The sequence below is a fragment of the Mustela nivalis genome, assembly GCF_964662115.1.
Source record: "Mustela nivalis genome assembly, chromosome: 7".
Taxonomy (NCBI): Eukaryota; Metazoa; Chordata; class Mammalia; order Carnivora; family Mustelidae; genus Mustela; species Mustela nivalis.
The window spans coordinates 68,279,447-68,306,237 of NC_139026.1; the positions used below are offsets into that span (position 1 = coordinate 68,279,447).

Genomic DNA, 26,791 nt, shown 5'->3' on the forward strand with positions numbered 1-26,791 from the left:
GTGGCTTAAGGAGGCAAGAAAATAAGAGACACCTGAGAAAAGGAGGGAGGGAAATTAAAACACAATCTTTGTGGTTACACAGGTAGACCCATCACAATGGGGGGGATATAGGAAAATAAAGCCCGAGAAGGTAATGAGGCTGGACTTGAGGCTCTGAGGATGGCAGAAGCCTTCCCTGCCGGCCCATGAAGACTCGTGTGTCTGTTTTGCCCGCACAGCTGTCCCGTGCATGGAGAGCACATGCAGCGGGAATCTCAACCTCAGGTGCTACCTCGTCAGACGGCCGCCTCCCCAAACAGTTCGGTTCAAAGTTATTGATCCTCAGGACCTGGATAGCCCTTTTGATACTGAGATGATGTAGCACACTCACGACCTTCAAAGACAGTAAGTCATCCTGAAAAAAAAAACAAAACAAAACAACAACAAAAAGAGGAGTTCACTGAGCTGGCCTAGAGCAGGAGGACCTTCTCAGGGAAATTTCAGAAAACAAGTAAAACTAGGAAACCCCTCTACCAACAGGCCTCGAGCGCTTGTATTTTCAAACCCTTTATTTGGTAACAGAACACTTTGTTTCCTGTTCCCAACAAAATCCTCTCCAGGACCCCAAATTAAAAACAACCACCAAAAAATTAGTGTTGTATCAACAGAAGCCAAGTTTCACCTGTTTCTCTTCCGGACACTTTGAAACAGGATCGTGAGACCCCACAGCTCTGTAGAGCACAGTTGGAAAGGAATTGGCTGGGTTACACTTTGATTTGGTGTGATAAAGCAAAGAGTTAAGAGCCCATGATGTTCAGTGAGGACAGCAGAACTAGGTTTGCTGAACTAAGGCACATCACCATTTGGGAGAAAATCAGAAAAGTATCTCTGTTATAGTATTCCCCAAGCCTCAAGGAATCTCTAGTTCTTGATTATTATGCTCTATCCAGCAGAGTCTGTGATCGATGAGAAGGTTTTGGTGAGAGTTAAAGAGAAAGGAGACATGAAGAAGTTATTAGTAGCAACATGTATCACCATCAGTTCCTTCCAGGTGTAACTTTCCTGTCTGTGGTTATTGGGAACATTTCAAACATACCAAACACACCAAAACAAATTATTTCAGAAGGTGATGTGGAGGGCAGTGTCAAGATAAGCACCAGTCTATTTCCAAACACACCCAGAAAATAAAACAAGAAAAATATCCATTTTAGACACACCTTACTGATAAACACATTTGTTGGTGGGGGGGGGTGATAATCTATTATAAAAATAGTTTTTAAATAAAAATATTGGACAATCAGCTTAAATTCTTATAGCTACTCAGCAAAATTATTTCCTGAATTTTTTTTGGATAAATTTCTTTAAGGCACTTCCTTATGGTAAGTTAGAAGGCATTCAACACATTTTAATCTAAGATTGAGACACCCATTCAAAACATTTCCACGTGGGTCAGTTTCAACTAATTCAAGTTTTTCAGATTTAAAAAAATCTAAATACGTGATTACAATGTAAATACAATGCAAATTATTTTAGCTTGAGACATTTTTTTTAGAGGGCTGTTTTAAATCAAAACAGATACTATTTTTAGATTTTTTAACAAATCTTTTGTTTTTTTAAAGATTTTTATTTATTTATTGGTCAGAGCAAGATCACAAGTAGGCAGAGAGGCAGGCAGAGAGAGAGAGGAGGAAGCAGGCTCCCTGCTAAGCAGAGCCCGACGCCGGACTCAATCCCAGGACCCTGAGATCATGACCTGAGCCGAAGGCAGGGGCTTAGCCCACTGAGCCACCCAGGTGCCGCCGCCTTCTTCTTTTTTTTTTTTTTTAAGATTTTATTTATTTATTTGACAGAGAGAGAGAGATCATAAGTGGGAGAGAGGCAGGCATAGAGAGAGAGGGAGAAGCAGGCTCCCTGCTAAACAGAGAGCCTGATGCAGGGCTCGATCCCAGGACCCTGAGATCATGACCTGAGCCGAAGGCAGGGGCTTAACCCACTGAGCCACCCAGGTGCCCCTAAAAAAGTCTTTTAGGTAATTTTAATTTACCAAAGAGTTGCCAAAGAAGAGATAATAGTTCCATATATCCTTCACTCAGCTTTCCCTAATGGTTAACACCTTCTATAACCATAATGTAGTCATCAAAACTGAGGAATTAACATAAACAAAAAACTGGTAATTAAAACTACAGACTTTACTCAGATTTCACCAGCTTTTCCACTAGGTCCTTTCTCTATTCCAGGATCCAGCCCAGGATACCATGTTCAAATAGGTATTTTTGTGACTCAGAACTTTTGAGGTCTAATTGTCTAAGATGATTTACTCTTTTATAGTCACAAAATTTATGTGCACTTTTCTTGTGGTTTTAAGCCTGAATCTACTCACGTTCGTGCAGAAGCATACCTACCTAGACAAGCAGGCAAGTATTTACTGAATTTGTTGCAGGCTGAGCTATTAAGAGGAGGAATCTGGAAACATCTTGGGTTCAAACACCCTGTGACTTCTGACTACTTTCTGGCTGTGGAAACTTGGTTGAGCTACCCCATTTCTCAAGTTTCTCATTCCCTCACCTAAACACTGGGGGATAACAAGAATGTCACCTCAAGGCTTGCTGAAACTGGAGTATTCATAGGAGTACGGAGCTTGGAAGAGTGTCTGGCACACAGTATACATGCAATGTGCCACGCGCTCGTGTTATTACAAGCAGGTGCCCACCAAGGTACGGACTTTGGTTCAATGACAGAGAAGAAAATGAATCCCATGAAAGGAACCCCACAATTCTGACATTGAAAAATAAGCTGTTTGAAATTTTCAACAACTTTTTTTTAAAAAACGATTTATTTATTTGACAGACAGAGATCACAAGTAGGCAGGGAGGCAGGCAGAGAGAGAGAGGAGGAAGCAGGCTCCCTGCTGAGCAGAGAGCCCGATGCGGGGCTCAATCCCAGGACCCTGAGATCATGGTCTGAGCTGAAGGCGGAGGCTTAACGCACTGAGCCACCCAGATGCCCCAAATTTTCAACAAACTTAAAGAAGATACTTCTCGGGGTTGGTTCCAGAGCGTAGCTCACAAAAGGCCTTTTAAAGAAAAGAATCTAAAGCAGCAGTGCACTAACAGGACTGCGGAATCTAGAACAAGTTCTCCTGGAAACCGTCTCTTCCACTGTTGTAAAGTCCTTCTACCTCTTAGATGGAAGGATAAAAATACGGAACAGTAATGCAGGAATCAGAGAGTCCACCTCAGCCTACTTCTTGCCTCTGCGATTACTCCCCTAGTGGAACGGGGCTAAAGAGAGAAAGGAGGCAGGTTTTGGGTAACATTCTCCAAAGCAGAAGGGAGGAGAGGAGACGGGTCTCTAGATGTCAGGTCAAAAGGGTGGTCTCTTCTGAGCAGTCACTGCATATAGGAATGTGTAACTCAGAAACCCCCAGGGCTTCGACACTCTACACTCTATTTTTTAAACATCGTTAGGAGAGGGGCGCCTTGGTGGCTCAGTCAGTTAAGTGGCTGCCTTCGGCTCAGGTCATGATCCCAGAGTCCCGGGACCAAACCTCACATCAGGCTCCCTTCTTAGTGAAAGTCTCCTCCTCTCTCTGACCCTCTCCGGGCTCGTGCTCTATCTCACTCTCTCTCTCAAATAAATGAATAAAATCTAAAATAAAATAAAACAAAGCATCTTCATAACATATAATTCGCATATAAAATTATGCGAAAATTTACCCCTTCAAAGCGTGCACTTCAGGGTCTACATTGTCGAATATACATAAAACCATCTTCCTGGAGAGCTGAGTTTAGATTAGCCTTCATACAGCTTAAATCCAAGTTTTAAATTTCCCAACGATACTGCAATCACCAAATCCTCTGACTTCAACTTAACAGAAACTCTTCTGGCTCTTCTCAAGTTAAGGCAACACCCTGAAACTCTGGTGGAATCATTGTGAAAACAATGTATTTTGCTCACTATTTCTGTGTCTTTCCAGAGAAAAGCAATTTGACACTCCCCTTCCCCAACTCCCAGGAGCCAATCACTTACAAGAGTCATGTAATGGAGCATTCGACCATCTACCCGTCCTTCGTCAAACTGGGTCTTGTACTGGGGGAGACCAATGTCATCCAACCACCCTACAGGAGAGAAATCGGTGTTGTTAGTAAGCCACGCAACACCTGTACTTGTGATTCAAAAGAAAAAGCAGCTTCATTCATTTATTCATTCATTCATTCAGTCACTCATTTACTCATTCATGAATGAGTGAATTTAAAATCTCTTACTAGTAACCCAGTTGAAATCCAGCTTTCCATGGTTGGTTTCTTCTTCAGACCCCACGGCTTGCAGTGCCAGCTGGAGCTTCTTTCGATGAAGTGAACGCTTAATCCCAAGTTCCTGAAATAATAAGCAGAAACACTGGTTTGACCATTCTGTCACTATGGGCTAGATGCCACTGGCAAAAGATGCCAGCTGCCCCCAAACGAAGCCAGTGTTAAAGACCCGACAATCCTGTTCAGTCAGCATGCCAAGTCAAGTTGGTGAAATGTTGCTGAACAAAAGGCCCCTAGAAAGCCAAGACCACAGCAACTAGTTTAGTGGGATGTTCCATTCCCTAGTAGGCTCCTTCCTCAGCAAGACTGGAATTCTATTCTTTCTGTACAAAAGGTTAAACAATTAGGAAATATGTTAAATAATTTGACGTAAGATGTAGGGCTCTTTCCTTTTCCTTTTTGCAAAGTAAAGTTGAATTGCATACATTACACTGAGAAGTTGGGCCAATGCTAAAGCCTCACAAAGATTCTGAGAAATATGAGCTTAAGGTTTATTATTATGTCTATACAATTATTTCTCATTAAAATAGCCAGTGGCTTACATGTTTCATAAGGAATCATTAAGATCAGGTCCTTCTTGTTAAATCCATGCGATTAAATTAAAAAAAAAAGTGTGAAGCAGAAAACACAGTTTTTCAAGAGTACTGACTGGCTCCCCCCACTCCCCTTTCTGGAGTATAAAACAATTCTACAATCATATTCTCTTTCTCAGTAGCCATTGTCTAAACAAAACACAGAAGCAGTCACCTTCTCCAGATCTTGCTGAGAAGCCTGCAGAAGTGTTTGGCCAGATGCAATCCAGTGCTTGCCTGAATTCACGTAGGACCCCAAGCCCTGCTCCACAAGCCAATCGCAAACCTGCTCCTTGGTCCATTTGGCAAATGGCATATCCAAGTCGCTATAAGAAAACGAACAACTGTGTGAAGAACAATTCCAAGCCAGCCCTGTGGCTTCTCAAGGTTGACCAACTTATACTGAATGAATGTAGAAATTCCCTAGTAATGCCCTATTTGACCATGAAAAGCTTACTTTTCAGTCCATGTTTAGGGGAGGTGGTACTGGCATTGAAAGTTACCTCAAAAGGACCACAGCTTTCATTTTCAAATGAAACCACAAAAGATTCAATATGTTTGAGCAAGAAACATATTTGTGGAAGAAAAACAAGTTGAACCAACAAGTCAAGTCACTGTACTAGTTTCAGTCAACGTGGTTTGAAGACTGAATTTCTAAACAGAAAACACTAGGTTAGATGGAAAGAAATCAAGTCTAACTTGAACTGTAGCAGAATTATGGTTTCTCTCCAAATGGTTATCAGTGAGAAGAGCGCAACATGCCATCACTGAGTACAGGGAAACATAATCACAGTAATTTCTGGGTCAAATTTTCTACTTTGACATGTAAATCGTGTTCCTCTTTGGGGGAAAAAAAAATGTAGATAAACAAAAATTTTCTTTATTTTTTTTTAAAACAGCACAAGGAGATCCTCTACTGTGTATAAAGAGAACACATGGCAAATGAGACCTTCATGTGTTTGGAGAAAGCCAGGGTTTCCTCCTTGATAAAACCTGTGCCCAGTCTTCTGCGAGGGTAGGAGAGACCATGTTCCAAAGACTAAGTGTAATGGTTTGTGCTAGATGTTTGCCAACCCCATCCTTCTCATGCTCAGTAGGTCAGTACAGTAATTTCAAAACAGCCCTCAATTGTGGTAAGGGTGTAGGAAAAGTTCCTAGAGTCTTAACAGATAAAGCATTACATAGTCCTGATAAATTCAGGATTATTTAATCCTGATTAAATTCCGTTAGAATTTGTGTCTTAATGAATTTATGTAGGTGCGTTCACAGAATCCATTAGTCATTAACGTTCACTGAACAGTTACTATTTACCAGATACTCAACGCATATTAACTCCTTTAATCTTCATAATTAGACTAATTCATACCAGGGGACACGGAGGCGTAGAGTATGGATGTAGTTGCTCAAAGGTCACCCAGGTTACAGGAAGCAGCCAAGCCAGCAATCAGATCCAAGCAGTCTGTCTCTAGAACCTACTCTTAACCGCTATGTTAGCCCATCTCTCTAGAGCTATGCTTTAGAGTACTTGGAGTAACTATTTTCTCAGTCAGATTGAAGTCAAAGAATCATTCTTACACAGATGTTGCTGACACTTTAGCTTTGGTTCCTCCCCTGGCTCACGCAGCCCTCATCTTCTGCATGATTTTCACCAACCACTGCCAACCCGCACTGCTCTAAAGATGACGGACCCCTCTGCCAGGCAAAGGGGTAAGCAAGGGATTCTACTGCTCAGCCCAGGGACAATACTAACATTGCAAGTGCTCATAGCCTGGACATGTGGGTAGAGATGTCAAAGTCCATTCGTTCAGTTTTTCTCACCTGTTAGATTGTCCCAAATCTCGAGACCAACCCAGTCGTGGCCCTGCAGTTGCCCTTGTCCCTCCTCTTTTAAATTCAGGCTCAGACAGGTCATCTGGGTTGAATGTAGTTGACTGACTTCTCCTAAGTCTGAATAGAAGAAACAACATCACATTGCCTTGTAGAGACCTGAGGAGACCTTAGGACTTTAAAGTTAATGAGAACATTGCTTATGTATGGTCAGAAAAGATGTCTGGATTTACACTTTAACTGAGATCCAGTGAGTCAGTGCATCCCAGATCACAATCTTCCTTCCATCAAAGGAACAGCAAAGCCTTACAACTGCATACTTGTTTCTAGGCAATCTTCCATTTATTCCTACATTTGAGCAACACACAACACAAAGCCCCCTCCGGTTGTCTGCTGTGTTACTTACTTTCCAAAGAGTTTCATGATCCCTCTGGATTTCTTTTTGGAATCCGGCCATGGTGGAGATATCTGCGAATTTTTCAGCTGGGAAGATCTACCAGCCAGATCTAGGTGCTCAGCTGTCTCCTTCTCTGTTTCAGCTATTCCAAGAACAGAGTACATACTTGGTGAGTTTTAAAGTACGGAATGAACATGACTAGATGCTACCCTTCTTAACTTTAGCAACTGTTCACAAATTCTTCTTCTGTTGGTCTGTAAAGAGCACCCTACAAATATTACAGATGGAACACAAATTTATGTTCTGCTTTACCGTCTGCTGTGTATCAGTGAATGATGTGTATAATATCGCATATGATATTGTGCCTAAATTCATTAACTCACAAATTACCACCTCTTTGAAGTTCAAAGGTGGGATAGGATTGCCACATTCTTTAAGTGATCTGAGATCACTTAAATTAATCTCGATTTTTCTGCAGCACTTGGTACTGCTGACATTCTTCCCACATTCTTCAAAAACATCATCTCCTTCATCTTGTTAGGACAATCTCCCAGATCTGTCATCTGATCGTTTCTTCTCTGCTATAGGACCTGTTTTCTCCTCTTCTTCCACTCCAAGATTCTGTTCTAGGCTCCTGCCAGCAGGATCTCTGAACAAGTTCACCCACTCCGTGCCTGGCACAAAATGATGGCTTCCCTCATTCATAAGCAGCCAGTATCACAATCTCTGGTCCTAATCTCTCTCCCCAGACTCAGGATCTGAACGTTTATGGATATTCCCAATGTGCTGTGCCAGGAACATCTTAGACTCAACAAATCCATCCAATTCTCAGAAGAATTCTCTTAGATTTTCTTATTTAATATTCCCTTGATACTAATTAATATTCTTCCTGTTACTCCCATTCACACTCTTTGGCATTTTCTTTTCACTCCCTCCTCTCCTTTGGCATTTACATCAGATCCTAGTCACCAAGCCCTGGCGGTCTTTTTTCAAGAGAGTTATTCCTATTTATAACTTGCTATGTCCTACTGAGAAAAGACTGTACTGGATATGCACACATTTTTCTTTTGATATAAAATCAGTGTCTGTTGATTCTGCCTTAAAAGAGTAACATCCAAATTTGCTACGCCCAGTTCTCCCAGCATTCTCTATTTCTTAATTCTTTTACCTGCCCCTTAAGATATGATCCCCCACTAACAAACACGAGCAGTACTGTTTCCTCAGTGCGAGACGACACTTTTACGGGAAAGAAAAAGTTGTACAAAAATCACAGAAATGGTGTTTCAGCAAGATACAAAAGTTGCAGAGGTTGACTTTTCTACGAAGCACAGCTGTGATTATAGGTTATAATAAGCAGCACTGGGCTCTTAGCATTAACAATGTATTTCTTCTAAGAAAGATGCAAAAACATTTGAAAATGTTGTCTGGATTTTATTTATCCCATGTGTATTCTAGAAATGCAAGACTGCAAAGGGAGAAAAGTAACCTGTGCTGACCCACATGAGTTGGTGTATGGGTATCTCAGGGAAAATCCAAAGGAACCTTTCCATCCAAACCCCAAAGCCATCATGGGTACGGGTATACCAGAAAATGTTGCCTAACTCACCCTCATTCTAAAAGCATCCTGTTTTCATTTTTTTGTTTTGAGGATGTTTCCTCCCTCCCATGCCCCACACTTTTAAAAAGGAAAACGGAGTTTCCCCTCTCCTAAAATCACTCTAGGGGAGGCTCCTTAAATATCCCAGAAATCTTCCTCCAGTGTCACTAAATGCCACTTCCATCTTCAAAGCAATAAATGTCAGAAGAACATTCCCTTAAGAAAAGTCAGTCTAAAGCAATCATTTGCAATGTCTTCTACAGACTTCTCGATTTGGCTGAAAACATTGCTCTCTGGGGATAATGGAGACATGGAGAAGGAACTGTCAGGACCTGGGAGTTAGTGTGAGACAGGATGCACCGGAAGGGTGAGAAAGCTGGAAGGTACGAGGCAGGAGAGTCCTGCCCTGGACTCTGAGGGTGCCGTGCGCTTCTGGGTCCTCCCAGAGCTCCTGGCAAGGTGTCATTAGCAGGGGTTAAAACAGCACGTAGGCTGGGAAGCAAAGACTCTCCAGAAAGTTCACTTTAGCAGCAGTTGGAAGGAACTCTCTGGAGTCGAGGACAACATTTTCTGATCGCTGCCAGCTTGCTTTCTAGAGATCGCAGATACCAAGAGCAAGGATTAGTCAGCCTGGAGGACAGCACTGGCGAAGGCTGGCATGCAGGGGTACGATACCTAGGGTGGGTGCACTGGCACTTCGTTTACGATCTTCAGATATCCCAACAATGCACACAATCACACGCAGCCCAATGGAGAGAACACAGGAGAATGACAAAATGAAACACAGCTCAAAGTCCTACTCACAAAATACACACAGGGGGAGGAAAGGCAAGCACTGCGCTGTGCTTCCAACATCGCAGACTCCATTAGCAGGAACAATATGGGGTAAATTGGCCCACGTTCGAAACAGATGAGAAGCTGTTTACAATGAAGTCAGAGAGTGTCAAGGGTTTTGGTCTTTCCTCTACACTTATACTCCAACAAGGAGAGCAGGGTGATGGCCTGCACAGAGCTATCTTTACCACCGAATTAAACCCAAGGGGTCAGTTTCTTGCATTCACCTTCATTTCTGAGAAGGAGAAACGCACAGATCAATGAACCAGGGAAGGCAGGGGATTGACCTTGTCCTCGTCCTGAGTGAATTAAAGCAAAAGCACGCTGGCCATACGTACCCAAGTTTGGTGCACTTGCTGTCCTCTTGTTACTTTTTATTTTAAAAAAGCCACGCCCAAAGAATGATCTGGCTTTCCGAGTGCCAAAGGGGTTGTCGTCCACGGATGCATCACGCCCCGGAGCTTTCGGAGGGAGGCCCCTGAATGGGCTGCTTTCTACAGGAGCTTTATCCTAAAAGACAAGTAATAATAAATGGAACACAGCGTGGCTGTGCACAATTAGGAGTACACGCTGGGCACAACACCTGATCTGTTACACATGTGATTTTATTTAAAAGAATCACAGAACTGATAAGTTGATTATGAACACCAAGCACCATATTACAATTTAGAAAGTCAGTTCTGAAAGCTACTTAGGAAGCAAGAGCAGCAACAAAAACATGTTCATCACTGACCTATAACCGGCATGCTTCAGATGTGAAGTATTTAGGACATAGAAATTCTCAAGCTTTATTTTATTTGCCTCATTCCCCCAATGACATGGAAATAAGGTACTGCATAACCAGAATACCAGCAGGCTTCCTATTTTTCGAATGGTTATGACATGGACTAGGCTACAATGCAGTTCACAGTCTTTGTACCGTAACTGCATCAGAAGCCCAGCGTAATATAATCACTGTGCAAAGTAGGCGTTATCTCCAAGCTTCTACACCAGCAGCAGAAAGAGATTCTACTCCAGTTATTTAAATATTCTACTCAAGGAATTACTAGTCAAATGAGGACACAACCAGTGACTGTTAAACATTTTGTTTTTGAGAGGGTGTTCTGAGACATATTCATTACCTTGCCTGCAAGTTACCCGACACAGATCACCAATTTTCAAACACTATGACATGCTTGATACACTTAACACCAAAACTAAACTTGTTATAATTAAATTTTTCTTCATCGATTCAGAAGATTCTTTGGCTGTCTCTAATAGGTCAAGGTCTTTATCGCGAAACTTAACTGTAATTAAGTTATACTTCTAAGTACTGTTGATTTTTTAGCTTTCTTGTTATTTGAATTAGCAGTTCCAGTAACATGATCTATTATATTGTTTTAGTAGGATCCAAAGATGCTTTGATTTGCATGCCCTCATTCCTCTAACATCTCCTGCCCTCTGTTTTTGTTTTTGCAGTGGTAGAGAAAGGGGAGAGGGGACACAAGCTTTGAAGGTGGTTATTTTATCCTCTGAATTTATTGCTCATCGTAACTACAAGTTTATAGATGCCACAGTTTAGTGCAACTATTACCTATGTCTCACCACAGATGTCAAAATCATTTAATCATTTATTGAATTGGCAAGACAAAAAAGGACAAAGGATGCCTGTAATTACAGCTGTGTGCACAGTCCGTGCCTTATCAGGGACACCTACATTACAACTCAAGGCATTCAGAGCCAGCAGTCAAGGGAGTGCATCTGGAAGTGGCCTACCAGAAGGTAGCCTTTACAGAGTTAATGATTGAAAATTGGAGGAAGAACGAGAGCCCTTGTTGATGAGGTCTTTAAAAAAAAAAAGACAAAAAAACAGAACACCAAAATGTTTGCTGTATACACAGTGGTTATATTAAATAAACAGCTGTTCTCGGGCGGGTGACCTAAGGATGTTTTGTGAGGTCTTAGGAAGCCCAAATATGATAATTAAGACTATCACTAGCCTGATTGAGAGTTGGGGGTTTTGTCTGTTTTTTGTACCTCCCCAACAGTTTATTGAGGTGAAACATAAAAAGTAACTGAACAATTAGGGGACATTAAGTACACTCACGGTGTTATATAACTGCCACCTCCACCTAGCTCCCAAACATTTCCATCATTTTGAATAAAACCCCTCACCCTGGAAGCAGTTTCTCTCCGTTCCTCCCTCTCCATCTCTGGCAACCGCCAAACTGGGTTCTGTCTCTATGGATTTATCTACTCTACATACTTCACATAAATGGAATCGTGGACTATCTGATCTTTCGTATCTGGTTTCTTTCATATAACATGTTTTGGAGGTTCTGAGTTTGGGTTTTTTGGAGACAGTTAAGCAATCCCATGTATCAGACATCACAAACATTTTTCCATTGTAATCTGGACATAAAAATTACCTCTGGAGGCTTCTGAACAGACTCCTTTTCCTGTTCAAAACAATAATATTTTAGATTGTTACAGGAATGGCTTCATATATTCACAAACTGTTACACACAATTCTAGAAATTAAAATAAACTTTTATCTACTTCTAAGCTATACAATCTCAGTTCCATTTATTTCCAATAATGGCTAATTAGTCTTCAGTTGTGATTATATCCACTAGTTTCAACTGTTCATATTCACCCTTCTTAATATTTACCATTAACTGTGGTATCTAATAAATCTGCATTAGAGAAACCTCAAACTCTTCTTGAGAGTTTTCTTTGGAAAATGGGAAAATGTGAGGATCCCTAAATATTTGCGTCTCAGGGTAACAGACAGAGAAACAACACAGAACCAACCCCATCTGATGACTCTTTCTTCAGATTGACCAGGCTGCTGGACTTTTGCAGACTTGAAGTTCTAAAAATAACAATAATAGTAATTAGGATTAATAATAAGTGGCTCTGGTGCCACTGTTTCTTAGGAGAATATCTTGGAAAGAAACTAAAACTGTGTGTGGGTTGAATCCTGGTCATAAAAGAAAATCCGGATTCAGGCAGTCACTTATGTGCTTTACTAAATTATAACATTGAGTTCTTTTAAAAGCAGAGGTGGTTAACTGTCCTGCCAATAACTCTAAATGTCCCACACATGTTAGAATAGCTGGAAAAACACTTAGGACTCTCCTTGTGATGTCAACATTTGAAAATAAACCAGCATTTTTCCATGGACCAGTGGTGTATCCTTTTATGTATACATTTAGACCAGGAACTTTTTTATTTTTTATTTTTATTTAAATTTTAGTTAATATACCAGGGAACTTCTAAAACACTCACATACTATTTATATATAATCCTTGTAATTAAAATAAAGGACAGAAGTGTTACTTTTCAATTCACAAAGGAATCCATTTTCTGAATCTGGCCAAGTAGTTCATTTTACAGTTCTGATCGAGGCATACAAGAAAAATCCCTCTGGCTGCCCATAATAATTTGTTTGCTATCCTTGCAAAGGCGAAGTGACACTGTAAACATCCAGAGATTTTTTTTCCCTTTCACATAACTAGCATTCAAGTGTACAGGGCTGTCTTTTCAAAAATGGAAGTCAGGAATAGGTGACCAGTTTAGAGAGAGAAAAAAGCTCTAAGAAGCAGAGTAACACACATACACAAACTTTTAAAAGGCAATTCTCATGTACTCATGTGTACATAAGTTACTAGACTTGTCCAGTATCAAATAAAGTAAAAGATATTGGTGAGAAAAGAGAAGATCTCATCTTTGAATACTGCTCTGGTAAGAGATTTTCCTAATTCAGACTTGAACTTGGATAAACATAGATAATGGACCGGTTTACTACATGAAGAATGCAAAAAACTACTGCAGCCTTTCCAGCCATTACATCATTCTCTGTGACTCTTTTCTGCTAGGGTCAAAATGCAAGCCAGTGCAAACCTGAAATTCAAAGCACTGCACTTCACATGAAAACTGATGAAGGAAGGCTAAAGCCGTGCAAACACTTGGCACGAGATAATGGATAACAGTCCATGAGCAAGTATCTCTTTGTTAACTCACAACCTCCCCTTTCCCTGACATCCAACCACCACACCTGCATTAATGTATTCAGGCCTCAGTCATCCGCTTCTCACAGTGGTCACTGTGAGTTTGTCAGAAGCTTCCTCTCTCCCAGGTATCAATGACATTTTCCACATTCAAGAACATGACTTACGGAAGACTATCGCACGGCTGGGTTTCAACAGAAGCACCAAGGATTATTTTTCCATCACTAAAAGAAGAAAGAAAAGGAAAAAAAAAAATGGAATGTGTGTGCTTCACAAGTAAAAGACCATATATATTCTAAGTAAGCAGAACTGTCAAAAAAACAAAAAATTGTGCTGGGGAAGCGATTTCTCTTTTAAAACAGTCATGTGTGTTTTGTTTTGTTTTGTTTTTAAACACAGGCTCCATGCCCAGCATGGGGCTTGAACCCACAACCCTGAGATTAAGACCTGAGCTGAGATTGAGTCAGCTGCTGAATTTACTGAGGATTCCCAGCTGCCCCTCTCTTTTAAAATTTTCTACTATATTTTCTTTTGTTAAAAATATATTTTACTGGGACGCCTGGGTGGCTCAGTTGGTTAAGCAGCTGCCTTCGGCTCAGGTCATGATCCCAGCGTCCTGGGATCGAGTCCCACATCGGGCTCCTTGCTCGGCAGGGAGCCTGCTTCTCCCTCTGCCTCTGCCTGCCTCTCTCTGTCTGCCTGTGCTCGCACGCTCTCTCTCCCTCTGTCTCTGGCAAATAAATAAATGGATTCTTTAAAAAAAAAAAAAAAAAAAAAAAAAAAAAAAAAATATATATATATATATATATATATATATATATATATATATATTTTACTTATTTATCTGACAGAGAAATCACAAGTAGGCAGAGAGAGAAGAGGAAGCAGGCTCCCTGCAGAGCAGAGAGCCCTATGTGGGGCTCGATCCCAGGACCCTGGGATCATGACCTGAGCCAAAGGCAGAGGCTTAACCCACTGAGCCATCCAGGTGCCCCTAAAATATTCTATTATATTTTCTTTTATTTGGTCTCATTATAAGGTTAAGTAATTGAGAACATGCTCCCTCAAAATTCTACTTGTTAATGGAGAAACTACTGTATCCCTGTCCCAAATCCTTCTTCCGAACAGCCTGGGCCACATGACCATTGCTATGGGGCTTGGGACCCACTGGCGGCTCCCCATGACTTAGGACATAAAACTTGAGTCCCCTAAAATCTCTCTCTAACCTGAACACCACACCTCCCTGGACTCCTGCCCTAGGACTTCTTGCTTCACACCCTTTATTTCAATAATCCAGAACTGACTGTAGTGATTGATTTACACTGGTCCCCTGGCACATGCCTTACAGTTTCTTGCCTCTCACAGTAACACCTGTGTCTGTAAATAAATTGCAATGCACTCTTGTGTTTGCTTGATCTACTCTGCTGAACATTTATATTGCAATGTTGGGTCATAAATGACATACCTTTCTTCGAATGAAGTCTCTGGTTGAGGAGGCAATTTTGCGCTTTCAGACGTTTCCAGGCCCTTAGATGTTGGCAGTAATGAAGGGATTGAAACTTGCAAGATGCTGGTGTGGAACTGTAATGTAATTAGAGAAAGTAAAAAATCCAATAAATAAGACAGAAGTCACAGAGATAAAATAAAAATAACGGAGACAATTACATGGTCCATCAAAAAAATTTCATACACCTATGTTTAAAAACACTATTCTTCTATTTATAAAATGGTCTCTGGATATAAACATCAATGACTGTTAAAGTCAGAGAAAACATTCTGGAGGAAGGTCATTTTTTTTTTAAAGGTTTTATTTATTTATTTGACAGAGAGAGAGTGATCACAAGTAGGCAGAGAGGCAGGCAGAGAGAGGGGGGAAGCAGGTCCCTGCTTAGCAGAGATCCCGATGTAGGGCTCGATCCCAGGACCCTGAGATCATGACCTGAGCTGAGGGCAGAGGCTTAACCCACTGAGCCACCCAGGTGCCCCAAGGAAGGTCATTTTTGAACTTGGTTCTGAATAAAACATAATACCATCAAGTAAGTCAATAGTTGATCCTGACAACTTTAAGCCCTAGTAAAAACTTTGGTTCTAACCTTATGCAAGTCACTTAACTGGGCACCAGTTTTCTCCTCTGTAACATGAGAATGGCAATGCCTACCTGACAGGGTTGTCATGATTTGAGATGAGATTTGGGTAAAGTGCCTTGTAAACACACCTGTTTTCACTTTATTTTCTATCACTAGTCTAATATAGAATGTTGTTCAAACCAGATTTTTTTTTTTTTTTTAAGATTTTATTTATTTGACAGAGAGAGACATGGTGAGAGGGAACACAAGGAGGAGGAGTGGGAGAGGGAGAAGCAGGCTTCCCACTTCCCTGAGCAGGGAGCCTGATGAGGGGCTCCATCCCAGAACCCTGGGATCACGACCTGAGCAGAAGGCAGACACTTAACGACTGAGCCACCTAGGCACCCCCCCAAACCAGTTCTTTGTGGATACCACTTAAAACACTTGGCTTAATAATACTACAGCAGCAACAACAAAAATGCCTAAAAACACCTTCCTAAACAAATGCTTTGTGTACGCTAAGGATGGAATCTATGGAACAAATTTTATACTCTGGGGTTAAATAATTTTCGATGACTGTAGAGCAGTATGGTGTAAGAGCCCATCATAAACTACAATACATGAATCACTTAAAAAATATTGTGATAAAAAAAATAAAATTTTCCTCAGTGAATTCAGTCTGCCAGTCAACCAACCAATCAGTGACCGTCCCTCCTTCTGAAGTCAGCCAGGAAGGTAGGGACTTACAACCTGGAACACACTTCTAGATGCCAATCAATCAATGACAGTCTCACCTCTGTAACCACACATCCACAGCGGATGTCAACTCTCTCTAGCCTCTGAGAGTCCCTCAATCCCTGAGCTCCAAGCAACCCCACATGCCCCACATATGATCAAAGAGACTGTCCCTGACCAACAAAGTTCACCGAGGTAACTAAATAAGCAATACATTTAGCTCTGTGGTTTTTTGTTCCAGTTACTGAGCGGTGGTCTCATTCCTTGACACTAAGAGGTTATAACATGTGAAGTCTGTTGAAATAATCTGATTGGGCCCAAGACGGAGTGGTTCGTGTTAAGCTCCATGTCAGTAAACCCAAGCTTAGCTAAGTTTCCGTGCTCGGCACTCCCAGAAAAGGCAGACCTAGGTCAACCAATCGGCACTTGCCTGCCCTTAGTAAGTTACCTGACCCACCCCGCCCCGAGACTTCTCTTTGCTGCACATTAAGGAAAGTAACCCTACTTAACCAACCAGCAAATGACCAGCCTGATCCTCTGCTCCTGCTTCCTTCGGCCTAAAAAAGCCCTTCATTTTGTACAGATCCGTAGAGTTCCTTTCCATCTGCTAAAACGGACATTGCCTGATTCATAAATTGCTGAATAAAGCCAGTAAGATGTTGCAAATTTACTCATTTGAAGTTTGTTCTTTAACAACAAGTCTGATCTTGTTGCTTCGCGATTTTTTTTTTTTTTTGCAATCTTTATGATTGGTTCTGGGCAATTTACAGAGCCATCATCCCTGTGTTAAAAATTTTCTCAGCTGAATTTTTTTTTAAAGATTTTATTTATTTGACACAGAGAGATCACAAGTAGGCAGAGAGAGAGAGGAGGAAGCAGGCTCCCTGCTGAGCAGAGAGCCCAATGTGGGACTTGATTGATCCCAGGACCCTGAGATCATAAACTGAGCCGAAGGCAGAGGCTTAACCTACTGAGCCACCCAGGCGCCCCTGAATTTTGTTCTTTAAGAAGTCCTATTGCTGTAAAATAGGAGATTACTTCACTCTCTTTTTTCTTTTTTTTTTTTTAAATTTGAATCTTTATGATTAGTTCTGGGCGAATTATTGAGCCATCATCCCTTGTGTTGTCAAGTTCACAGTAGCTCCCCGGGTTCCTAACATGGGGAAGGAAATGGCCCACTAACAAACTGATCCATTTCCTTGATTTCGTTTTGAACTTAGGACTTTAACTCCCAACTCCAATCTCCCTTCTAGCTCTTCTTTAACAATATGGCTGAACACACTCAATCCTCATCAAATCATTCTGGTTCCAAACAAAAAGTCTCATTAAAGTACAATTCACATAGGAAAGACTTTTTTTAAAGAGACTATCTGGGCAAATCTTACATGTAACATCTGCCATTCTGTAAATAGGCAGCAAGCATACTCATTGACTGTCAAATGTTATTTTTCCCTTCAGTAGAAATATAATTAGCAATTAGGGGATTTTCCCCCTCTAACATATTTTTTATTTCCCCCTCTAAAATATTTTTTATTCCTTAACTAATCCTTTGCCTCTTTTTTCCAATTTTATTGGGATATCACTGACATGCAGTACCGTATAAATTAAAAAGAAAAAAGAAAAGGAAAGGAAAAAAAAACACATTTTTTTCCTTGCAATGAGAACTTTTCGGATCTACAGTCTTAGCAACCTTCCAGCATACCAGACAGCAGTGTTAACTATAGTCATCACGTTGTACCTTATACCCCCAGCACACTTGTCTTATAACTGGAAGTCCGTACCTTTTGATCACCACCTTCCAATTTCCCCTACCCAGTAATCCTTATGACTGACATCTTTTAGCCCTCTCCTATAGTGAAGAGAGAAATGTTTCCTCCTTGAATTCATTTTCATGCAATTCAAATTTCATTTTCTCATTAGGTAATCAGCAGGAATAGATAGGAAAAGAAAAGATGCCACTTGGTTTTTTTCTCACTGAATACAGTAAAATGTTAAAGGAAAGACGACCAAAGGGGGAATTGGAAAACATAAGGTAGTCAAGACTATTTAGTTAAAAAACAAAAACAACAATAACAAAAACAATTTTTCCCATTCCCAGTTTCTCTAGACAGTACACTGCACTAAAATTAAAAGTTCTAGGGCAAAGACGGAGGTGCTGTCAGGAAGCCACGGGTGTGCCTAGGTTAAGACCTCAGGAAGACTTAAGGTACAGCTGTCTCATTGAAACCTTCAAAAAGTTCGACAACTCTAAAAACAGAGGGATATTCCATAGCAGCCATACAGAAAACTTAAGATAGAGAAAGTCTTATGGTGAAGATAATTGTGGATATCCTTTACCTGACGGAGTGGATTATAAATTGATTCATAAGAAATGCCAAATGAATAAAATATTATACCAAATAGAACCAAGAGGGACAGAGATAGTAGAAGGCAGAAGGCCCTAGACCCGTATAGATACTTTTGCAGAAAACAACTCATCTGCAATTACAGGTTCTTTCTCCTGGAAATGGAAAGATGACTCCCAAGGAACAACCAAGAGCCCAAAGGTCTGGGCCCTGTCAAGGAACTGGCCACACGAGCCTGGCTGGATTTGGGAACTGCTACTGACTAATGATACGTGGGTGTCTTCCATGTCTATGTTCCCTCTTCTTGAATGGGAATGCCCAGTAGTTACTATGCCCATTCCACCACTGCATGTCAGGTGTGTAGGGGACAAATGACTTGACCTTGAATTTCCTGGTTCTTTACATGGAATGGAGTGCTACTCGAGAAGCCAAACCTGAGCAGCTGCACCTACATCTTGACCGGGTCTGGATGACAAGGTCTTGGGATGCGGAAGCCTGACTGGAGTAAGACCAAGAGGTCTTTGATGAGGGAATGAGGACATTTTGCATGGGGGAGGGATATAAATGATTGTAGCCAGAGAGTGGAGGGCAGTTGTACTAGTCGAATATGGTCGTAGGGGTATATGCCATCCCATGTGTTCTTCTCAAATGTGATATTACTTGTCCATCAAGAGGTAGGGTCTTTGTTTCCTCTCTGTGAATGTGTGTGGGCCTGTGACTACAGGAGAAGAGATGCCACAGGGTTTCCGAGTCATAGCATAAAAGATGATATAAATATGCCCAGTCCTCTTATTGGGATGCTCATCCTTAGGATCTAAACGCTCTGCTAGAAGAAAGCCAGGGAGTCACAGGTATTTCCAGCTAGGGCCTCAGCTGAGGTCCTGTCCAACAGTAGTACCAACCAACCATGTGATATACAAATGGGTAGCCTTCAGATGACTCAAGCCTCCAGCCTTCACACCATTCCAACTATTGCCCAGTGGAGCGAAGAAGAAATGCTCCGGCTGAGCCTTACCCACATCACACATTTGTTAGCAAAACAAGTGCTGTCATTCAAGCCACAAATTTTTGGGGTGGTTTGCAATAGGTAATGGAAACAGATTTTGGCACCAGTCTGATATGTGAAAGAAAAGTAAATGAGTTCAAGACAAAATATTCCTGTCCAGCTGCTTTTTTCCAAGTCTAAAGAAGTCAGGGAAGATTTTAGACCAGAATTTTTCAGAGACAACATTGGAAGTGACTAAAACCAACTTCTTTATATAATCTCACGTTATCCCTCTTCATTTATTCCCTATTTGTTCTTTACTAATAAAGATTATTATTGTGTAGATTGTAATCTATTTAGGATGACATCTTTCTCCCATGTTCTTCCTGAATTATTTAAGCAATTTTGACATTGCCCAAGGTATTTATTTATTAAAGAGGGGGGAAAAACCAATCTTTCAAATAAAGTCCTAGCAGACTGAGTTTTGACATGAAAATTGCTAAGACTCAGTCAGTAGCCACACTGAGAAAAGATCCCAGGTCTTTCCTGCTGTCAACAGCATTTTAACCTTCAATGACACAGTCTCTTCACTACAAAGATAATGTTGAGAGTCTGTAAATACCTCTTCTGGAACACTTGTGTTAAATGGGTCACGACTGGGAGATCCCGTGACTGGTGTAGATGATACACTTTTCTCCAGGTCACTAAAACCCTGCGCATCCAGCAAAGTGGAGACGGAACCAGAAGTGAGCAGACCGTCCAAGTCGCCATCTTGGTCTAGGAAAAGGAGAAAAATGGCAGCTTTTCATTTACGTTTCATTTTTGGAGGAAGAATACCAACTGAATATAAAAATTTTTCCCATCCTCAAAAATCAAAAGTGAGTTTCCTTTGAAATCCTTAGAAAAATAACAAGAGGACCTCTAGGAGAAATGTTAAACTATGAGCACCTGGAGCCTGAGGGTGGTATTAATAGCTATTACCACAGACTCACAGCCTTGAAATCAGAAGTTCATTTAGCCCAACAACCTTCCCTAATTTTGTTTCAGAATTTGGGGCTTTACAAATTTCAGTTCAGAAACAACCAAGCTGGGGAGGAGTCAAGATGGCGGAGAAGTAGCAAGCTGAGACTGCTTCAGCTAGCCGGAGATCAGCTAGATAGCTTATCTAAAGATTGCAAACACCTGAAAATCCATGGGCAGATCGAAGAGAAGAAGAACAGCAATTCTGGAAACAGAAAAACAACCACTTTCTGAAAGGTAGGACCGGCGGAGAAGTGAATCCAAAGCGACGGGAAGATAGACCCCGGGGGAGGGGCCGGCTCCCGGCAAGCAGCGGAGCAAGCGCGCACAAAATCAGGACTTTTAAAAGTCTGTTCCGCTGAGGGACATCGCTCCAGAGGCTAAACCGGGGCGAAGCCCACGCGGGGTCAGCGTGGCCTCAGGTCCCGCAGGGTCACAGAAGGATCGGGGGTGTCTGAGTGTCGCAGAGCTTGCGGGTATTGGAACGGGAGAGCCAGCTACAGAGACAGAGCGGACAGTAGGCTCACAGCTCAGTGTTACCTTGAACCGGTCGCAGGCTCGGTGAGCTCGGAGCGCAGCTGGAGGTCAGGCAGACGGGAGTAACTGGGCGCTGTTCTCTGGGGCCCTGGGCTCTCGGCTCCTCCGGGCCTGAGACCAGGAGGCCGCCATTTGTATTCCCGTCCTCCGGAACTCAACGGAAAGCGCTCAGGGAACAAAAGCTCCTGAAAGCAAACCCGAGCGGATTACTCACCCCGGCCCCGGGTAAGGGTGCTGTAATTCCGCCTGGGGCAAAGACACTTGAGAATCACTACAACAGGCCCCTCCCCCAGAAGATCAACAAGAAATCCAGCCGAGACCAAGTTCACCTACCAAGGAGTGCGGTTTCAATACCAAGGAGAGCAGCAGAATTCCAGAGGAGGAGAAAGCCAAGCACGGAACTCATGGTTTTTTCCTGTGATTTTTTTTTTAGTCTTGCAGTTAATTTAATTTTTTCTTTTTCATTTTTTTTTTTTTTCCTTCTCGCCTTCGGGTAAATTTTTTTTTTTAACTGTTACCTTTTTCTTTTTTAACAGTTTATCTAATATATATATTTTTTTCTTTTTTACATATTTCTTAGGTGTTTTCTTTTTTAAAAAATTCTTTTCTTTTTAATTTCTTTTTTCTTTTTTTTTCTTTCTTCCTTTTTGAACCTCTTTTTATCCCCTTTCTCCCCACTCACGATATTGGATCTCTTCTCATTTGGTTAAAGCATATTTTCCTGGGGTTGTTGCCACCCTTTTAGTATTTTACTTGCCCCTTCATTTACTCTTATCTGGACAAAATGACAAGACGTAAAAATACAACACAAAAAAAAGAACAAGAGGCAGTACCGAAGGCTAAGGACCTAATCAATACAGACATCGGTAATATGTCAGATCTAGAGTTCAGAATGACAATTCTCAAGGTTCTAGCCGGGCTCGAAAAAGGCATGGAAGATATTAGAGAAACCCTCTCGAGAGATAGAAAAGCCCTTTCTGGAGAAATAAAAGAACTAAAATCTAACCAAGTTGAAATCAAAAAAGCTATTAATGAGGTGCAATCAAAAATGGAGGCTCTCACTGCTAGGATAAATGAGGCAGAAGAAAGAATTAGTGATATAGAAGACCAAATGACAGAGAATAAAGAAGCTGAGCAAAAGTGGGACAAACAGCCACTGGACCACGAGGGGAGAATCCGAGAGATAAGTGACACCATAAGACGAAACAACATTAGAATAATTGGGATTCCAGAAGAAGAAGAAAGAGAGAGGGGAGCAGAAGGTATACTGGAGAGAATTATTGGGGAGAATTTCCCCAATATGGCAAAGGGAATGAGCATCAAAATTCAGGAGGTTCAGAGAACGCCCCTCAAAATCAATAAGAATAGGCCCACACCCCGTCACCTAATAGTAAAATTTACAAGTCTCAGTGACAAAGAGAAAATCCTGAAAGCAGCCTGGGAAAAGAAGTCTGTAACATACAATTGTAAAAATATTAGATTGGCAGCTGACTTATCCACAGAGACCTGGCAGGCCAGAAAGAGCTGGCATGATATTTTCAGAGCACTAAACGAGAAAAACATGCAGCCAAGAATACTATATCCAGCTAGGCTATCATTGAAAATAGAAGGAGATATTAAAAGCTTCCAGGACAAACAAAAACTGAAAGAATTTGCAAATACCAAACCAGCTCTACAGGAAATATTGAAAGGGGTCCGCTAAGCAAAGAGAGAGCCTACAAGTGGTAGATCAGAAAGGAACAGAGACCATATACAGTAACAGTCACCTTACAGGCAATACAATGGCACTAAATTCATATCTCTCAATAGTAACCCTGAATGTGAATGGGCTAAATGCCCCTGTCAAAAGACACAGGGTATCAGAATGGATAAAAAAACAAAACCCATCTATATGTTGCCTCCAAGAAACTCATTTTAAGCCCGAAGACACCTCCAGATTTAAAGTGAGGGGGTGGAAAAGAATTTACCATGCTAATGGACATCAGAAGAAAGCAGGAGTGGCAATCCTTAGATCAATTAGATTTTAAGCCAAAGACTATAATAAGAGATGAGGAAGGACACTATATCATACTCAAAGGGTCTGTCCAACAAGAAGATTTAACAATTTTAAATATCTATGCCCCCAATGTGGGAGCAGCCAACTATATAAACCAATTAATAACAAAATCAAAGAAACACATCCACAATAATACAATAATAGTAGGGGACTTTAACACTCCCCTCACTGAAATGGACAGATCATCCAAGCAAAAGATCAGCAAGGAAATAAAGGCCTTAAACGACACACTGGACCAGATGGACATCACAGATATATTCAGAATATTTCATCCCAAAGCAACGGAATACGCATTCTTCTCTAGTGCATATGGAACATTCTCCAGAATAGATCACATCCTCGGTCCTAAATCAGGACTCAACCGGTATCAAAATATTGGGATCATTCCCTGCATATTTTCAGACCACAATGCTCTAAAGCTAGAACTCAACCACAAAAGGAAGTTTGGAAAGAACCCCAATACATGGAGACTAAACAGTATCCTTCTAAAGAATGAATGGGTCAACTGGGAAATTAAAGAAGAATTGAAAAAAATCATGGAAACAAATGATAATGAAAATACAACGGTTCAAAATCTGTGGGACACAACAAAGGCAGTCCTGAGAGGAAAATATATAGCGGTACAAGCCTTTCTCAAGAAACAAGAAAGATCTCAGGTACACAACCTAACCCTACACCTAAAGGAGCTGGAGAAAGAACAAGAAAGAAACCCTAAGCCCAGCAGGAGAAGAGAAATCATAAAGATCAGAGCAGAAATCAATGAAATAGAAACCAAAAAAACAATAGAACAAATCAACGAAACTAGGAGCTGGTTCTTTGAAAGAATTAATAAATTTGATGAACCCCTGGCCCGACTTACCAAAAAGAAAAGAGAAAGGACCCAAATAAATAAAATCATGAATGAAAGAGGAGAGATCACAACTAACACCAAAGAAATACAAACTATTATAAGAACATACTATGAGCAACTCTACGGCAATAAATTTGACAATCTGGAAGAAATGGATGCATTCCTAGAAACATATAAACTACCACAACTGAACCAGGAAGAAATAGAAAGCCTGACAGACCCATAACCAGTAAGGAGATTGAAACAGTCATTAAAAGTCTCCAAACAAACAAAAGCCCAGGGCCAGACGGCTTCCCGGGGGAATTCTACCAAACATTTAAAGAAGAACTAATTCCTATTCTCCTGAAACTGTTCAAAAAAATAGAAATGGAAGGAAAACTTCCAAACTCATTTTATGAGGCCAGCATCACCTTGATCCCAAAACCAGACAAGGATCCCACCAAAAAAGAGAGCTATAGACCGATATCCTTGATGAACACAGATGCGAAAATACTCAACAAAATACTAGCCAATAGGATTCAACAGTACATTAAAAAGATTATTCACCACGACCAAGCGGGATTTATCCCAGGGCTGCAAGGTTGGTTCAACATCCGCAAATCAGTCAATGTGATACAACACATCAATAAAAGAAAGAACAAGAACCATATGATACTCTCAATAGATGCTGAAAAAGCATTTGACAAAGTACAGCATCCCTTCCTGATCAAAACTCTTCAAAGTGTAGGGATACAGGGCACATACCTCAATATCATCAAAGCCATCTATGAAAAACCCACCGCAAATATCATTCTCAATGGAGAAAAACTGAAAGCTTTTCCGCTAAGGTCAGGAACACGGCAGGGATGTCCATTATCACCACTGCTATTCAACATAGTACTAGAGGTCCTAGCCTCAGCAATCAGACAACAAAAGGACATTAAAGGCATCCAAATCGGCAAAGAAGAAGTCAAATTATCACTCTTCGCAGATGATATGATACTATATGTGGAAAACCCAAAAGACTCCACTCCAAAACTGCTAGAACTTATACAGGAATTCAGTAAAGTGTCAGGATATAAAATCCATGCACAGAAATCAGTTGCATTTCTCTACACCAACAGCAAGACAGAAGAAAGAGATATTAAGGAGTCAATCCCATTTACAATTGCATCGAAAACCATAAGATACCTAGGAATAAACCTAACCAAAGAGGCACAGAATCTATACTCAGAAAACTATAAAGTACTCATGAAAGAAATTGAGGAAGACACAAAGAAATGGAAAAATGTTCCATGCTCCTGGATTGGAAGAAAAAATATTGTGAAAATGTCTATGCTACCTAAAGCAATCTACACATTTAATGCAATTCCTATCAAAGTACCATCCATCTTTTTCAAAGAAATGGAACAAATAATGCTAAAATTTATATGGAACCAGAAAAGACCTCGAATAGCCAAAGGGATATTGAAAAAGAAAGCCAACGTTGGTGACATCACAATTCCAGACTTCAAGCTCTATTACAAAGCTGTCATCATCAAGACAGCATGGTACTGGCACAAAAACAGACACATAGATCAATGGAACAGAATAGAGAGCCCAGAAATAGACCCTCAACTCTACAGTCCACTAATCTTCGACAAAGCAGGAAAGAATGTCCAATGGAAAAAAGACAGACTCTTCAATAAATGGTGCTGGGAATATTGGACAGCCACATGCAGAAAAATGAAATTGGACTATTTCCTTACACCACACACAAAAATAGACTCAAAATGATGAAGGACCTCAATGTGCGAAAGGAATCCATCAGAATCCTTGAGGAGAACACAGGCAGCAACCTCTTCGACCTCTGCCGCAGCAACATCTTCCTAGGAACAACGCCAAAGGCAAGGGAAGCAAGGGAAAAAATGAACTATTGGGATTTCATCAAGATCAAAAGCTTTGGCACAGCAAAGGAAACAGTTAACAAAATCAAAAGACAACTGACAGAATGGGAGAAGATATTTGCAAACGACATATCAGATAAAGGACTAGTGTCCAGAATCTATAAAGAACTTAGCAAACTCAACACCCAAAGAACAAATAATCCAATCAAGAAATGGGCAGAGGACATGAACAGACATTTCTGCAAAGAAGACATCCAGATGGCCAACAGACACATGAAAAAGTGCTCCACATCACCTGGCATCAGGGAAATACAAATCAAAACCACAATGAGATATCACCTCACACCTGTCAGAATGGCTAAAATCAACAAGTCAGGAAATGACAGGTGCTGGCGAGGATGCGGAGAAAGGGGAACCCTCCTACACTGTTGGTGGGAATGCAAGCTGGTGCAGCCACTCTGGAAAACAGCATGGAGGTTCCTCAAAATGTTGAAAATAGAACTGCCCTATGACCCAGCAATTGCACTATTGGGTATTTACCCTAAAGATACAAATGTAGTGATCCAAAGGGGCACGTGCACCCGAATGTTTATAGCAGCAATGTCCACAATAGCCAAACTATGGAAAGAACCTAGATGTCCATCAACAGATGAATGGATCAAGAAGATGTGGTATATATACACAATGGAATACTATGCAGCCATCCAAAGAAATGAAATCTTGCCATTTGCAACAACATGGATGGAACTAGAGCGTATCATGCTTAGCGAAATAAGTCAAGCAGAGAAAGACAACTATCATATGATCTCCCTGATATGAGG

The 26,791-nt window shown here is 41.0% G+C and overlaps 1 protein-coding gene across 7 annotated transcripts in view; it reads right to left on the minus strand.

Annotated features, from left to right (window-relative positions):
- The window catches only part of LOC309868514 (liprin-beta-1-like), a 78,050-nt gene that overhangs the window by 5,717 nt on the left and 45,542 nt on the right, over nt 1–26,791 (minus strand). For 5 of the 7 annotated variants that reach the window (XM_082738435.1, XM_082738434.1, XM_082738439.1 and 2 more), the window contains exons 11-22: nt 20,265–20,419; nt 14,977–15,092; nt 13,679–13,735; nt 12,313–12,373; nt 11,928–11,957; nt 9,858–10,029; nt 7,098–7,230; nt 6,683–6,811; nt 5,040–5,190; nt 4,245–4,356; nt 4,009–4,097; nt 272–394 (exon numbers count right to left, since the gene is read on the minus strand). In XM_082738435.1, the coding sequence (XP_082594561.1) occupies nt 272–394; nt 4,009–4,097; nt 4,245–4,356; nt 5,040–5,190; nt 6,683–6,811; nt 7,098–7,230; nt 9,858–10,029; nt 11,928–11,957; nt 12,313–12,373; nt 13,679–13,735; nt 14,977–15,092; nt 20,265–20,419 (1,328 nt within the window). Of the gene's footprint in view, nt 1–271; nt 395–4,008; nt 4,098–4,244; nt 4,357–5,039; nt 5,191–6,682; nt 6,812–7,097; nt 7,231–9,360; nt 9,394–9,857; nt 10,030–11,927; nt 11,958–12,312; nt 12,374–13,678; nt 13,736–14,976; nt 15,093–20,264; nt 20,420–26,791 lie in introns of all 7 variants that reach the window. The other 2 variants (XM_082738433.1, XM_082738436.1) reach the window with 1 other exon arrangement.